The sequence below is a fragment of the Wyeomyia smithii genome, chromosome 3 (assembly GCF_029784165.1).
Source record: "Wyeomyia smithii strain HCP4-BCI-WySm-NY-G18 chromosome 3, ASM2978416v1, whole genome shotgun sequence".
Lineage (NCBI taxonomy): Eukaryota > Metazoa > Arthropoda > Insecta > Diptera > Culicidae > Wyeomyia > Wyeomyia smithii.
The window spans coordinates 248,164,934-248,182,642 of record NC_073696.1 but is presented as its reverse complement, the minus strand read 5'-3'; the positions used below and the strand labels follow the sequence as shown (position 1 = coordinate 248,182,642).

Sequence of the window (17,709 nt, the reverse complement as noted above, 5' to 3'; positions counted from 1 at the left end):
TTCAAAGCTTTAATATTTTTATGCAGAATCATGGTCTTGTGAATAAGTAGTTTATAAATTCCTTGCTTGAACTCCTAGGCGATTTGTGTACAAGTTCACTAACCAAAAATTTAGCCCCGCCAATCACTTACCAGCTAACCGAAAACGAATACCGACGATGGATTTCTTTCATTGAATAAAAAAACGAACAAATAAACACACAGTTTTCAGTTTACTCTTGGTATATTTTTACCCAATGTTAATTGCCACATAGTTCTGGTTGTTTTGTTTTTTTTTCTCCTATCAATTAACCAATCAATCAATCAATCGATTTTGGTAAAACTTGTATGCTTTGTTGTTTGCCATTTTGTAAAACCATTATCTGTTCAACGTCAATCTGCCCCTAATTAACATTAAATTAGTTATTCTTCTGTTGTTTTTTCTCCTCTCTCTCCTTCTTCAATTATTATCCAATCAGTATGTACTCTACCATCAAACTTATTCGGTACGTAAAAGAACTGCCTTAAAATGTCCATTATAATACAACAGTAATACAGTGTGTGTGTGTTAGAATAAGTGTGTAAGGATCTAACTTAGCAACTAGAGTACCAATGACTGGGCCCAAGACAGTAGTTTACACATATTATAGTCTAGTTTCTGCTTCGAACCTAATAAACCAGTGGTTTTCAACCTTTTTCAGTTCATGCACCCCCTTTTGATAATTTACACAAGCTTTTCCCCCCTATCGGCACCATGAAAGAAAAGCTGTAGTAATTAAAAAATATAAGGCTTTTTAAACTTTAATTTTAAACAGGTTTCAAGCAGGAGCAGGAAAACACCAATACACGGGCATCTTCAGCATCACTTGTGAAGGTGTGTGTTTCGATTTATCGTCATCAAGCATATAGAGCTTTCTAAGCCAGATCTCACCAATACAGGCTTAGTCGTGTATCCTTATAAAATAGATTTGTTTTCAACCAAAAAATTAGCTGATATTCAATTTCGAAAAATATTTCACTTATGAATCTTAGTTCATTCGTGTTACCTGTTTCAACAAACTGTGTTTTAGTGGAAACATAAATGAAATAAAACTAAAAATCGGCCTACAACTTGAATAAAAGTTTGGGGCGTGAGGAAATTTTTTGTTATCACCAGCGGGTTGATTATTTGCGCCCAAAAATAAAACTTGTATTAGTGAAATCGACCACTAATACTAGCGCAGATAGAAAGGTCTATTTGACGTATGCCTATAGAGCAAAATAATGCGCAAAAACCGGTGCATGGGTTTTTCGCGAGCGAATTCATTGGACACTGAAAAAAAAATGTCGCACCACCGTCAATCATAAAATCGCATTACATGTGAAATTTTTCCACTCGCGATTCCCCCCCTGCAACGGTCAAATTCCCCCCTAGGGGGGAATTCCACCCGGTTGAAAACCGCTGTAATAAACGAACGAGCACGGGATAGGGGGAAGGGGGATACCTGCCTGCCAGTCACTGTAAAGCTACTTAAACCGTTGACGGAAAAAACATACATTCAGCAGTTAAACTCACTGCGAGATAGGTGGAACTTACATTAGTGGGAGAGGGCAAGGGGAAGAAATGTAATGTAAAATAATCATCTACTTAATGATGAGTTGAGTTGTGTAAAACGCTCGTAACGATTATGATTTTACTGTGGATGCTTCGATTAGTATAGCGTATAGTTCCAAACATTGTCCAAACTTGCGGGTTGCGCATCTAGTATTGACACTCTATTTTCTTTACTCTTGGCTATTCAAATGGCTTTAACGTTTTTATGTTTTATGTGATGCGTGCTTCGTTTTTCTCATAGAAGCTGGATGTGTTCATGTATTTTTCGCGGAAAATCAAGTTGATCGTTAACCTATTGGGAGGGAGGATTGATGTTATAAACATAGAATGATAATTCTGGAACCTGACATGGATTGTTACGTCGGTAGTTACGCAAATAGTAGTGGTTAAACAATTCATCTATTCTACTTACACTTGTATTTCCACGTTCATACTGTATAAGTGTATATATTAATTTTGTGTCTAATATATAATCATAGTAATATTCATTTATTATTAGTGTTTTTTTCCTCATTTTGTTTACTCTCTGTTCAGTTTGTTTAAAATAATAAGGTACTGATACAAATTACTCAGTGTAGCAATAACAATAGGTGTGGTTGGTTTTTGCGCTTCTTGTTGTGTTTCGTTTCAACTAATCTTGTCGCGTTCAGATAGGAAGGAAATCAAACAGGATCATAACTATGTTTAGTGACTCTTTGTAGACTTTTCTTCTCGTGATGATCAGTATTTGTGTGTGTTTTTCAGTTTGTTTCTACTGATTACTAACAATATAGTTTTTCCATGTTTCTACAAGGATAAATTAAATGCAGGACAAATTGATTTTGTGACTTTATTCTTAAGAAAAAAAAATTTTTTTTTCATCAATTAAAGTTCGTACTTCAGTACTCATACTTTATGACTTCTCTAAAATCTCAAAAAAATTCCAATGTGTGTTCAAGTGTTCTTGCTTAAACAAGACATTTCTAATCCGCAGCAACAAAACACGCCATCTAATCACCACCTAATTCCGACGTGTTTAAGATAATAATGAATTTGTTCTGTTCCAACCACCAAAGCGGGTTCAACTCAAAACGAAGAATACATAAAAAAATAGTTTCACGATCGATAAGCTGTAGTTTTTGATGATTAATTATAGTATGTTCTTGTTTAGTTATGTTTTTCTGTGCTGACATTCCACTAACAATAAATATACTGTTCGAAAGATTTAATTGTAGTTTTTGTCTTAATTACTGTCCATTTAGAATAGATTTTGATTCTGCTTCGATCTTTATTTATCTTACCCCTATAGAAGACGAAAGAAATATTTACAAATAATATTATTAACCGTTATGAAACAACAAAACGAAGATAGAAGGTATAAAAAACTGAATGTACAAAATCATCGTACGTGACAGAAAATTAAAAAAAAAAAAAAGATTCACTAAATATAATAAACTAATATAAATAATAGCAAATAAAAAGTACGTTATCATTCATATTCGGAAATGACTTAAATTCTGAAAACGACACCCGGTGATTGCCGCTGTCTTCTCGCCTTCCGTCGATTGGTCGCTATCCCATTCGTGCACCTCTGGACTAGATCTCAAAACGTATTATAATGCGAAAACTCGGCTACCGGAGTACAGTAAATTGACAGGCAATATTTCAGCCCGGTACAGCCCTGGTAGGATGTTCTATCGGTCGAGTTGACAACACTTTCGGATTCATCTGCGGATATGTGATTTGATTGTTGCTGACGTCATCGTCCCACCCTCGCCGGTGCTACTACCAGGATTACTAGCAGCCGGTTGCAATGGGTGGGAAAGCTGTTCGATGGTAGGCTTGGGAGGAGGAACCCGTCGCTCTACCACCAACCGCCGACACTAGGAGGGTGTCTTGAGGAGCCGCTTTAGCCGGAACTCGTATACACGCTGGCAGTACATGACCAGCTCGGGGGACACCACCGGGGGCGGCAGGCGGGGATTTTCGCGTCTCAGCAGTGGCACTATCGAGGGGTGTTCCTCGATGTTCTCCTCGAAGCCCTTCAACTGGCGACGGAATCTGGAATGGAAGGAAAAAAATGTGAGTGGGAAAAACAATGTGTTTATACATCGGAGTAAAAACAGGGTGAACAACCTAATAATAATTTTTTTCTTCAATAACTCAAAAGGTACGTAGGGTAGGGAACATATTTTAAGCAGCTTTAGGAACCGCCTGTGTATTGAGACGAAATACTCTAAATGTGTTGGGTGGAATTCAAACAGAAGTATATCAATCAGTTCTCTATCTTTTTCTCTGTCAGAACTTGTTTTCAGATTGTAAAACTAAGTTAGCAAACTTTAACAATAATCGGTTGAAGTAACCAATCGAGGGACACTATTCCAATCACCCCGAGCCTATTTTAAGCAGTTTCCATCTGTTTTGCAGGCGTTTTTTTTTTCAGCACCCGAAGTGGCTCCTGAATGGCTGCAATACAGGTCGATTTGTTTCAATTGCTGTTTGTTCACAGATTTCTTTGTGATTAACGGTACTTCTTATATTCGTAAGACAGCTAGACAAACAAAGTTTAAGCACAGACTGTCTGTAGTTTAAGTTTCTATCATTGAAACTATCGATATTGATCAAAATTCAGGAGTTTGAGGCCTGTTTTCTTCGACTGATTAAAATAGGCGCCACTGCTTAAGTCGTTCCTTACCCTAGTTGCTCGTGTGGTTTATTATCCCACACTACCGGCAGACGTCGTTTCAGGATTCCCACATCTTCATGTTTTTTAGAGCAGACTTCGGTCTTCAACATACACATACACATACACGGCTAAGTCCATGGGGCTCAGTTCCGGCGAACTCACCGGTCATTGTGAGCTTGAAATGAATTCTAGAAATTGTTCTATGATTCAGAGCTGGGGTTTCTTCGCTTTGTGAGTCGACGCCGAGTCTTGTTGCAAAACCTAATCCCTAGTACTAAAATGACGAGTCCACCATCACAAGTGAGAAAGCTCTGTGATCCCAATCATGCTGTATAGAACCAGCTGTGACCAGTGTTGTCAGGTATCCAGATTTATCTGGATTATCCAGATATCGATGACATTGATCTGGCAACGCTGTTTGTAACGGTTTGATTGAAATACAAGCGCGGAAGAAATAAGCGTTTTTCCGGTTTTTTTCGCTTTGGAGGGATGAAAACGAAGCATCACTACGCGACACCAAGAAACTTTCTCATGTTTGTTTATGTATCGCTCCTCACTAGGAAAAGAAATGTCTCGACTTTCATTGTTTGTGCGCAAGGTTGCATATTCAATTTTGGGGTGTCAATTCCATTCAATTGGCCGCGTCCCGATAGCTCGCTCCACAAGTACAATTTTCAAACATGATGTACGACAAACTTGCAGTCCTAAAGTAATGCTACGAGTTTGTTTAAGAAAGCAATGCTCTAACTCTTGTGCCTAAAGTGTGAGAGCCCATATTCAGCGGGATGTTCAGCCAATATTCGCGGTGAATATTATAATATTCACCGCGAATATTGACTGAATATTGCACTGAATATGGGCTCTTACGCTTCAGGCATAGGAGTTAAAGCATTGTACTATTCGACATACTTGTAGTACTACTTAGAGACTACAAGTTTATCATACGTCGTTTTTCTAAATTGTACGTATGGAGCGAGCTATCGGCACGCGGTGAAAAAGCACCTTAAAATTAAATATGCAACCTTGTTTGTGCGGCACATTTAAGAAGCACGAATATCCATGCGGGGGCCATGGTTGGTAACGTCTCCGCCAACCACGATCGACGCCTGGGTTCGAATCCCACCGCCGACAGTGAGGTGGCGTGATCCACTCACAACAAACCCATCTGGTCTAGATTCAATCCTAGCCGACACCGGGAGATTTTCTGAGGCGAAAAATCTCTGGGATCACGCCTTCCATCGCATGAGGAAGTGAAGCCGTTGGCGCCGGTCCGTTAATCAACGGGTCGTGAGTTAGGGTCCTGGGTGGAGTTGCCTCTCCGGGCGTCGGTAATTGGCACAACAACAGTGGCGGAAATAGACCGACGAAAAATAAGCGAGATTAAAAAAAAAAGAAGCACGAATATCAATCAAATTATAGCAAGTTATGTAGAATTACCGCGGGGATACGTAACCCGAGAGCCTACAAACGATAACAGTGTCCCAGTTCCCGATATGCTGGAGATCAAACGGGAAACAGGGTCACTAATGAACAATCGAGCGACAGGTAAGCAGAGCTGTAAAACGCAAAGAGGTACTAGTAACGGTACTCTACTGTGTAATTTCAAGTACGTCACATACTGCCAGTTTTGCTTTAAGCTCAAGAGGAGCTGTCATTGTCACTTGTCCTTTAGCTCCTCTAACCCACAAAGTCGAAAAAATACGAACAACGAAACATAACGTTCACCAGCAATCATTTAGTTTTGTTCGAGTTACTCGAAACGAAATGCGCAATGTCCCCTCTAAGATTTAGGAAAAGTGTGACTACCGGAGGAATGGATGGAAAGAGTCCTCTTCTAGATTCTGTTCCGCCGTCTTTCTTTTTTAATAAAAAGTTTCGTAGAGCAGCACCAAGCAGGCTTCACGCTGCTCTTAAGGGTGTGATCCGACGAGCGGGTATTGGAATGAGAGGCACGATTCTCAGGAAAGGTAGGCAACTCACAGGCTTCACAGACGACCTCGACGTTATTACGAGAAACTTTGCGACGGCAATCTACGTCAGAGCAAAAGGTGGTTAGGAGAGTTGGACTAGAAATTACTGCGTCGAAAACCAAGTATATGGAAGGGGGAGGCTTGAGAGAAACCAACATTCGCCGGCGGTGATAATGAATGCCGATGAACTCGAAGTGGCAGATGAGTTCGTATACTTGGGATCTCCGGTAACCATCGACAATAACTTTAGTCAGGAGATCCAATGACGTATTCAAGCTGGAAATCGGGTCTATTTTGGCCTTCGCAGGACGCTTTGATCCAGGAACATACGGCGCCGCACGAAACTGACGAGGTACAAAGTCCCAATTAGGCCAGTTGTTCTTTATGTACTTGAATCCATGACGCTGGAAAAGTGTTAGGAACAACATTTGACGGAGTATAAACCGAAAGCGGAGGCTGGTGCAGTGTCCACCTACATCACCAAGATAGCAAAGGCGACTCGACATCTTCGACGACATTGTCGTCTGCTGATTGAACGTGTTCAGAAGCAGAGATGCCTAATGTTTTTGAAAAATATCTGCAACTGCTCGAAAAGCCGGAAAAATCTGCTTGAAACCTAGAAAAAATCTATCCGTGATTCGAAAAAACTTCGCTTAGCCAGACGAAAGTCTGCAAAAATCTGCACATAGAGTCTGACAAAAATCTGTAGAAGCTATGAAAAAACAGTAAATGCGTTTGGGAGACAAAATCTCCTGCACATGTGGTACCCCTGATCCTGACCGCTGTCGATTATTCGGCTGCTAGAACGTCGTCGTAAAATTCAGCAAACTGCATTTGTTGCGAAAATACTAGCGGCGAAATAGATACCCCGAATCTCCTGTTCCAGCTGAATTTCCGTTCCTCTCAATGTTCCTGATGATCAACTGGCCTATTGCACACTGCATTCAATCGCACATCGTTTGGACTTAACGAACCTATTAACGCTGTAATAAGGACCTTTTCGAGCGTGACGGGTGACAACTAAAAATCTAGAATTCTTTTGAGACACGTGCAGGGAGAAATGAAAATATGTATATGACAGCTCTATCTTTCCCCTTTTGTTGATGCATGCTCAGTTCGGTTCAAAATGGCATCCGAACTGCACAACTGCACAACAATTATGGTAAAAAGTTCATGGTAAACCATTTTGAAAGCGGAAATTATCCAGTTTCTGTTGTATATGGTTTCCTGAAAATCTCAACTATAATCCGCCAGGAAGGTAAGGGAACCCGGACGAACACATACGATTCGCATAGATTCTCTAGGATTCCTTACATTGGATTCCTGAGCGTCCTTGAAAAGGATTCCTGAAAAAGAATCCTCAGGAATGCCCTGTATATGGCTCTAGGATTCTTGAAATAAGAATCGTGAGTGGGAATCCTCCGGATCGTGTTTACGATTCCTCTCACGATTCCGTCACCGAGTTATAGGTATCCTGGGGATGGATTCTCTGCGTGTTAGTAAGGGAAGACCGGCCAGAGTAGTCGATAGAAAAGGACCCCTAGCCTAGTGATTTGGCTATCAATCTAAATATATACCAGAACGAATGTTTGAACAACATTATGATTCCATTTCTTCCAAAACACCATACAGGTGAAAAGCATGTGTTTTGGCCATAGAAAATATCATCACAGCACGTCAAAAAACACAAACGTTTCTGAACAACCACTCGACATTTGTACCCCAAATACGCAACCCAACGATTCCACCTTAGTGTCGTACAATCGAAGATTTTGGAGGATTTTGAGCTCCTTCCTTCGGTGCAAAAATAACTGGAGATCAACGAATTGTAAACAGTTGATCGGTAGAATCAGAATCGAGAGATGCATTCGAATAGCGGACTTGAAGGCCGCACAACGCTTTTGTATCGGCATCATCAGAAAACTTCGTCGGGAGGCCGGTATCGGACCTTTCTCAAATGATCAATATTTTTTGTTAGTTCACAATGAATGTATGAATGTTCATGAGAAATATACGTGATACACAAATGTCCACGCTTGTTCACGGTAGGGGGAAGGGTTAATGATAATGTCCACGTGGACACGATATTTTTCCAAAAAAATGGAAATCTGCCAAAAAAATATTGGCCTATACTGCCGTGATATGACATTATGACGTACATCAATTTGATCAGTTTTTCAATACGGCCCAAAAACGAACGGGTTACTTGTCACTTTTGTATTGAAATGGTGCATACGTCATTTTGTTTTTCTTGATTTTATGCAACGTTCGAAAAAGTAACAACTAAAAGAAAGATATCAAAAGATTTGAATACCGAACAAATTGGCATAAAAACCCTATATTCGAAAAAATGACATTCACGTCACTTTAATATCTCCAGCAGTGTAATAAGAAATTAACAGCTGTTCTGGTTCTAGAGTCGCTATCAGCTGTATTTGTGATAAATTTGGCTTCTAGGATATATTTCTTTTTAAATCAATTTCTTTCGTTAGCAGAGTTTTTTGAAGCATTTTCTCAGCAGCTCAATTTGGAATAAGTTTGGCTTTAGTCTCATCCATCTAACAATCCACCTTTCGCTAAATTTGGAATCACTTTCTGCTTTGTCTTTTTTCTTCAAAACGCTTCTATTCTTCAACCATTTGGCTTAATTCAAATCATCTTTTTGACCTTTTCCTTTCCATAGAATTAATTTATTAATTTGAACCAAGGAGGAGCTCAGCTTAATTCAGTATGCGTCGAAAGTGCAATGCTTTCTTTTCATCATTATATTGTCAGAGCGATTTGCCACCGGGCGATAAGCTTTTTCGCTAAAACCTATGGGCTGGAAATGGAGGGGTTCCTGTTGACGGAGACGAACCATTTTCTTAAGGACACGACGAACCACGAGCTCTCGCCGATAGCTGAAGTCCACTGGTTCGCAACCAAAGGTTGGAACCAGCCCAAGATACACATAGACTCAACAATAAAAAACAATTTCAAGGCTGGATCCAACCCACATGCTGTACGTGCATCCGTTACTGAGCTTCTTCGGACAAAATATATGGACCGGGTTGTTCGATATACAGATGGCTAGGGGTAAAGTGAGAGTAGGAGTCTCTGGACCTGATTTCGCATTTTGTCGTCGACTTCCAAATCAAAACAGTATCTTCACAGCAGAAGCAGCAGTCATAATTATTGCATTATCATCCCCAAAAGAAAAACCATTGATAATTCTCACCGACTCTGCCTGTCTAAAATAAACAGAACTATATCAGGACATATAAGCAAAATGAAGACCACCGCAAAAATAGGACTAAGAGAAGAAGTTAAAACAACAATAATGCTACTAAAACATGATGAAGACCCGACTAAAATATCGACTCGAGGAAAGCTGCAATAATTATATTAACAAAACAAAAGTCCTTCCTGGATGTTCAGGACCTGGAGTTTCCCTCTCAGGACTACTTCTTGTATTTTTACTTGACTTTGGAGAGGGGGGTAATGGTGGCGAACCAGCCTGTGGCTGAAAGCCACCTTAATCAAGCAATAAAAAAAAGTTTTACGTTTTTCGGCATTTTGGCTGAATTTTGATCATGTTAATTTCTGACAGTTCTGACTTCTAAAATTTGGAGATATGTTCGAGATGATTTTATTTTCATACTTTTTAGGCCACATTTGGAGCCATACTTATTGGTTTGTTCCTATGCGTGCGATAATATGTATGAAAATTTTAGAAATGGCAAACGACTTCCATTTGTTAGTTACATGTAAATTTTATTCTTCATTATAATTTTCATTTTTGTCCTCAACGTGTTTAAAAAAAAATCGTCTATTGAACTACATTTAGATATTTTTTTTGTTTAGAAAATTTTTGAAAATTTATAATTGCCTACATTTTCAATTTTTTCTCATCATCACATAAGTCTTCAGAATTTTTGTGTTGTTTTCCGTAACTTTTTTTTGTCTTTTAAAGTTATATTCAGGATTATTTTCTTCTCGACTTCCTATGGATCAGGGATGTTTTTCCAGTGTTATCTTTTGTTTGCTTTTTTATTAGTTCTAAGAGAGGTTTTAGAGTTTTTCGACATAAATTTCTGGATGAATTTTTTAATAAATTTGAGCTTAATTTGTTTTGATTTTGCTGTTTTTTTAAAGGATTTACCTGTATTTCTGAACTTAAAAATACATATTATAGTATGCTGCGTTTTTTAACTCTTCTATCTTGAAAAAAAAAGGTTTTTTTAGAAAGAGCCTTTCCCTTGGCTAACTTTGATAACTTGGGCATAAAAAGAGTTCGAAATTTGTATGAGCCTAAATAAAATCACAGCAATAAACATTTTTCGACTTTTCGTTGTAAAAAACTGTCCACGTGGATAAAGAGTCGACGCTTGTCCACGAGGGGGGAAGGAGGGTTCTAAACTAACGATTTTTGTGTCCACGTGGAATGTGGGCAGTCCCTTCATATTGAGAAGGCTGGGAACTCTGCCTGAAATCGAGCGACAGTTTAGCCAGTGCGGGTGACACTTTAGGTCAGATTCAACTTAATGAAAATGCGGTTTTGTTATATTTGATTGCAGTTTCGAAAAATTGCAGCCTTGGTTCTTAGCACTCCCAACCTATTCGATCATTTGTTCTATTTGACCCTGAGTTCCATTCGCCCATTCGTTATATATTTCCCTTATCATATATTTAAATATATTTCACTTATCATAAACCGCTTTATTTAGAGAAATTCGCATAAAAATTGGGTATAATAAAATTACGTAAAAAGTCGCTTATGAAAAGACTTCAGTATATGTGAGATTTTTTGACGAAACCCCCTCAACAGGGGTGATATTGTGTCATCCAACCTGTGACTTGTCAGCCATCTCTTCCGGGTCAGAAGACTAGTTTTTCTTGGTAAGTTTTCGAGAAAACTTATCCAAAAAATTTGGTTTTCTGATCGCCATGAGATGGCTGACAAACAATGGGTTTGTATGGCATAATTTAACCCCAATCTCACCTAGGCTTATGGTACTTCTTTGTTTTTCAATCTTGCCCTTAAAACATGACTGTACCTATCAAACAAACCGTAGATGAGTTTAAAACCTGAACTAGACTACTACAACATGACCACTATCCTCCAAGCCAGGAAGTACAATTGATTTGGAGAATATCACCAAGGGCTACGCAGACCAAAAAAGGTAGAGAACCTGTACTACGAGAACGTTGAACGGGAATTTGAATGCAGTGAAGCCAAAATCAAAAGTCCTGCTAACGATTACTGGCTCGTGAAGCCAGCTGCTAACTCTAGAGTCCGTCAAGACGGGAAAAAATCCACGGCTGCATATCTCAAAATCTATCACAACACACTATTCTTACCTGCAGTACTCGCTGAACGTTAACACGTAGCATTTATCTTCGATGCAAGCTACGCTGTTGTGATCTTTGTGTCTGGATGCGAAAACCTCGTCCGGTCCATCCGTCGGTTGCCGTCCCTGTTCCGTGTGCTCAGGACGATAGTACCACAATAAGGACATCATCATTTCACCTAAAAAGTAAATAACACAATTATACTGCTGCTAGAGCCAATTTGACACTCTTTCAGAAAATAATTACCATCTTCTGGATTCTCCCATAGATACGCGACCTTCGCTACGTAAGGAAGCTCCGCCCGTTTACTGCCAGCTCGAAGCAGCACACAGTCTCGTGGCCTTATAATATCTCCCTCAGAATGGCGCATCGCAGGATAGCAGGTCCTTAAAACTGGAGGATCATCACTCTGAAAATATCACATAATTGTTACCATTTATACAAGTTATTACTAACAGATCGTGTCCTACATTCAAAAACACCTTTCCCTGGAACGGCTGACCCTCCCAGGTCCATCCGTTGCTCCACCGTGGTACACTGTTACATTTTCTCGGCACAATCACCTCCTCTATTTCCGCCGCTGTCATACGATAGACCCGATGTCGTTTCTTAGTACTGAATTTTCTCGATTTGGATTTCGATCTTGACCGTGCGTTACGTTTGAACCCTGAAGCACTCTTTTTGGCAAATCGTCGGGACAGCATCATCTCTTCATCAGCGTCATCATCTTCCTCAGCCGTCGCCAGATCACCGCCACTAATCGATGGCTCACACGCACTTGCTTGCCCGGGTGCTTCCAGTGGTCCTTCCTCGGCGATTGGGTTTTTGTTCTCGACGCCGCTGCTGTTGTTGTTGTTATGTCGGTTGATCATTGTGCTCGTGTCAACACTCATCATGTCATCATCTACCAGCACCGTAGCAGCATCATCAAATTCCATTTCGCGATCGTCCCCGCTTGCATCTGGTTGGATCAACTGAACATCCGAAACGTTCAAATTGGCGGACTCCTGCTCTTTCGCGTTCGGCACTGGAGTTGAGGTTGCCCTCTCTAGTCCATTTTGTTTTTGAACTTTGGCTTTCTTTTTACCGCACTGTTTGTGCTCCTTCTTAGCTTTCTTTTCCTTCGGTTCCGATTGTTTCGGTTGGTGCGGTTGTTTTGTTTTCTGTGCTTTCTTTGTGGTGTCTTTTTCGGTAAGAATTGGTGAACTGTTCGTCAGAAGTGGTGCGAGTTCAATCTGTTCCGCTTTTTTCGATCTGCACTTGGACTTCCGTTTGTCGAAATCAACATCTAGCGTGTTATCGTTCTTCGCCTTCTTGGATGAGTGTTTACCTCTGTTCTGCTCTGATTGTGAACGATTCTTCTGTAGTTTTAGCTTTTTGATTAAACATGATTTTGCGTTGATCTCGTGGGAAAGAATTTCCGGTTCGGAGAAATATCCTTTGGCAACTAGATCGATCGTGAGGTCCACGTTGGAAACGGGTCGTGGACGTTCTGGTTCCGTTTCTGGTGTAGCTTCTGATAGTTTATTGCTATTATCACCATTTGTCGTTGGAACTCCCGACTCTTCTCGAGCATGGTTGGGAGTTGTCATAGTTTTGGGGGTATGTTCTTGATCAACTTTGGTTTCCACTGTTTTTGCAGTCTTTTGCTGGATTGTTTTGGGATTCCGTGGAATACAAGATGGTCGTTTGAAGATCTTTCGTATTCGGGTAGGTTGCAGTAGTGATCTGGATAGTTTCTTTAGGTGCCTCAATTGTTCGGCACCGAAAACTCGACGAGTTCGCTTCAAAATCTTTCTGGATTTCACTGGAAGTAGTTTTCTCCTGAGCTTGTTCTGCACAACCTCTTCCTCCTCGTCGTCTTCTTCATCATCGTCGCTAAGTACGGTGATCGTACTTTCTTCGTCCAAATTTGTACGTTTGATTAGATTCTTATAGCTATTGGGGGGTGACTTTTTCGGTGTGGCCTTCTTGCACGCAACCAGCAGCGGTCTTCGCTTCACCGTGGACGCCGGGATTTCTGGTAGGACACTATCAACTAATTGTACTTTCTCATTACTAATACTACTGTTGTTGTTATTATTGTTATTACTGCAACTATCACTACCTGTAGTCTTACTCATTACCAGATTACCTTCCGCGGTTAAAATATCAGACAAAAGACATTTATCCTCAATGTTTTGATTCTGGACAAAACAGCGATCCGGTAACAGAAGCTCTGTGACTAGTTCTTCCTTCTTAATCAGTGCCTCATCGAGAAGCAGATCTGGCGTCATGGCAGGACCATTCTCCTCGAAGTGTTCTTTCTTGCAGGTCACTACTACAGGCGGTAGCTCTTGCTTGACTTCGGTAATCTCTTGCTTTACCATGGTGGCCGTTATCGGTATCAGCTTAGGAATGTTCTTCACAGACTTTAAGTCGGGATCAGGAGTTGGCGTCGACGGTTCTTCCTTGACTTCGGCTAACAGTGGTCCGGTTGTGGAAGTAAAGTTCTGCAGTGGATGCGTTGGCGGGGGTGCCGACGGACGATGCTGCTGGTGATAGTGGTGATGGTGTAGGTGATAGTTCCTATTGTACAGATACAGGTCACTTTCGGGCTTAACTTTAGGTGTTCTATTTGGTTCCGCTGTTGTTGTGATGCTGTTGCTGCTGCTGGTGGTCGTGTTAGTGGTACTGGTGATGGCGGCGCTACTGCATGCGACGTTGACAGGCATTACCGGTGTCACTGGGGCCTGCGATGGAGATGTGTGGCACATGGACGTTTCGACCTCGGCTGGGCACACAATGGGTGCGTGGATGTCCAGCGGCGCGGGTGAAGACGATGTAGACGAACCAGATGAGATCATGATGGGTTCGCTAGAAGTTTTGTAATTGCTGCTGCTTATGGCAGAAGTTTGGGCGGGTGCAGCGTAGGCCGCCGCCGAGGCGATATGATGGTTTTGGGTTGATACGGTGGCTACTGGGCCCTTACTGGCCTTGATACCAATAAGGGACCCAGCATTGACGTTTTTTGGACACGACTGCATCGGACAAGGGCAATTGGTCGTGTAGTGTGCATCTAGAATGAAGAAAAAAATGTTAGAAGAATCCTTCAGGAAAGCTGGGTTGAAACGATGGATGAAGATGATACACAGAAAGACCACACATAAATTCGACACAATTTATCAATCAAAGAGTAGAACACGAAGGTGAATTTTACAACGTTTTTTGCTGAAATTAAACTAGAATAAATATCGACAATGTCTGAAACTTGAACGTTAATTTTATATTCTAAATAATCAGCATAACATTCGGTACTAAAACAAAAAAACACTAGAACTCAATGTGACACAGAATGAAATAAACAGTCCCCGTGAAGACGAAATGGAGATTGAAATAAACAACTTTTTTTTTCAATTTTGTTTTAACCAGAGGAAATTTTATATTTCAAAAATTTATCCAATTCATATTCTAAGTATCGCACATTATTATGTATTGAAACAAATTTGCCAAAAACCTTAAAATTTTCGAAAAAAATACATCTTGATAATTTCTACTGGAATCATAGTTTACTCTCAATAATAAAATTGCGTAGCCAACAGCACAATTAAACCCAACACTATAAACTAAACATTCTCACCGATACTAACATACATTCACACATACTAACATGTACAGATACACACACATACAAATTACATTTGATGAAATGTGTTTCGAATAAATTATTTTTATGATTGTCACATCACTGTGGGTTTTTCAGGAAAAGGCCGAAAATCAACTTCGGATTTCATTTTGAAATCTGTAATTTCGGATTCTGTTATTTGGTATCCATCTTAGAATTGCCAAATACGATCCAATAAAGGTATTTCTACTCTTTGAGTTCCGAGAATAGCGATGTTGTTTTCCAAGGAAATGAATTTTATAATGATAAAAGTTTAATGTGTAAAGTATAATGATAAAAGTATAATGTATTCGACGTAATATTTTTGAAAAGAGTTGTACTAAAGAGGTAGTAAAATGGAACATTTTTTTTCGAACAATTTAATTCCTAGCAATACTGAGAACATTCAACTTGAACAAAACTCATAATGAGGCTAGATATTTTGTTTTAAGCAATTGATTTTAAAAGGTCTTCGGGTTACGTTTCTTTCCAAATCTTTTGAACCATACAATAAAATAATATGAAATAAATTACCTACTAGTCTTCGGAGTACATTAATTTTCATAACTTTTGAACCACATGTCCAATCATTATGAAATTCATTGGTTAAGGGTTTTGAAGATAGCCCGTTCATTTGATTCCAACTTTGTTCAGATCGGTTGTGTAGTTTCTGTTGTAATGAAGTTTTGTAATTTTCACATTTTGGTACAAACGGACAGAGGAACAGTCTGATTGAAGGGTAATTCAATTGTGTTTTATAGGGTAGCTGGACCTTTCATTTGACACTAATTTTGTGATAATCGACCACCTCTGAGAAAAATGAGTGAGTTGAGGAAGTCTTTGGAATATGTTTCTTTTCGAAACGTGATTTCACATTTTCATACATAACGGACAAATTCACAGTTCGATAACAAAAAAAAATATATAGAAAAAAATTCAATAGGGTCTTATGGGCCAACTAAACCTTCCATCAGTGTTGTTAGCCTCGCTCGTAAGCAGCATGCAACATCTCATGTGGGGTTCTCGTTGCTACAGCTATCACACAGTGGAGAATTCTCCATTCAAACTATTTCTCGTTCTTTTTCGCTTTCTTTTTTGCTCGCATTTGCCCCCGAGATCATATGCACACACTACCCGTCTATTCTCCAAATACCCGTCTACTCTCCGAGTACCCGTCTGTACTCTACTCCCCAATTCGCGAGAACGACTAACCGAAGAAAATTGTTTCAAGATGCTTTGCCATGGTTGCAGACGGACAAAAAAATAATAGGGTATCGGATTACTTAGGCAGCGGTTTGCTTCGGCTGGTTTTGCATTAGACTGCTGTAAAAAAGCTTACCAAAGCAGTCCGGTTCCCCTATACGTTGGCCCACTGTCGGTTATCGCTGCATGAAGCAAAACCGGAAGCACAGCTTTTCAAGCACAGCTTTTCGAGCACAGTTTTACCAGCACTCCTTCTAGTCGAGCAATTTCAGTCGAGTACTATACCAGAAAGTTAACCCTCTAGTGCCCAGTGCCGCCTTTAGACGGTCTTCAATTGAACCCAGGCCCGGATTTGAGGGGGGGGGCAAAAAAGGCAAATGCCCCGGGCCTCCCGATTCAAGAGGCCCCCCTAACCTGGGGCGACCTTTTTTTTTGCTCGTCACCTTCCAGAACGTTACCTCTAAATATTTTAAGAAAAGAGGGCCTCACAGACAAATTTTCCCCGGGCCTCCCAGCGTCTAAATCCGGCCCTGGTTGAACCTCTAAAAAGCTTTAATTTAATGTTTATAAAAATTTATAGTGATTTTTTCGAAGTCCGTCTGAAAATTAATTTGGGCACTAGAGAGTTGATGTCAATAGCTTCTATCTAACACTAATGAAAAACCTCTCTGAAAATAACATGGTGGCCCTTGAAAGGATAAAACCGGCAAAGGGTTAATTTTTGGTTTCTGTGAATCATCCAGATTGAGAAAAATTTCCATATTGTATCATTTTTGGCTGTTTTCCAGGAACCGGAAGTCGTCATTTTAGATTTCAAAATGGAATGTTGAATCAATTTCTGGTCACTGGACGTCATTATGGTTCCGGAAATCACCATACTGGGTGGTATTCGGCCATTTTGAACCGCTTTCCAGAAACCGGAAGTCGCCATCTTAGAATTTAGAATGGCATGTGGAATCAATTTCTGGTCACTGGCATAATTCTGATTCCAGAAATACACATACTAAGTGACATTCGGCTATTTTAGGCTGTTTTCCAGAAATCGGAAGTCGACATCTTAGCTTTCAAACTGGAATGTGACGTCAATTTAGGACCTCTAGGCATTATTCTGGTTCCGGAAATATCGATATCGGGAGGTATTCGGTCATTTTCGGTTGTTTTCCGGACAAAATAGTTGAAACATATGTTTCATTTGTGTGGGACCACCTCCCCCCTTCTAAGTCAAGAGGGGTGTCAAACCATCATAGAAACGTTTGTTGTTCTTTAAAATCCTAATTTTCCAAATTTGGTTCCATTTGCTTGTTCAGTTCTTGAGTTTTGCCGTG

General features: G+C 40.1%; 1 protein-coding gene across 1 annotated transcript in view; it reads right to left on the bottom strand.

The window, feature by feature from the left end:
* Positions 1 to 203: 203 nt before the first annotated feature.
* Positions 204 to 17,709, bottom strand: part of LOC129732755 (platelet binding protein GspB-like) — a 430,282-nt gene continuing 412,776 nt past the window's right edge. Inside the window, exons 9-12 of the mRNA XM_055693943.1 lie at positions 12,009 to 14,596; positions 11,785 to 11,947; positions 11,548 to 11,716; positions 204 to 3,612 (exon numbers count right to left, since the gene is read on the bottom strand). Of these exons, the coding sequence (XP_055549918.1) occupies positions 3,435 to 3,612; positions 11,548 to 11,716; positions 11,785 to 11,947; positions 12,009 to 14,596 (3,098 nt within the window). The 3' untranslated portion in view covers positions 204 to 3,434. The remainder of the gene's footprint in view (positions 3,613 to 11,547; positions 11,717 to 11,784; positions 11,948 to 12,008; positions 14,597 to 17,709) is intronic.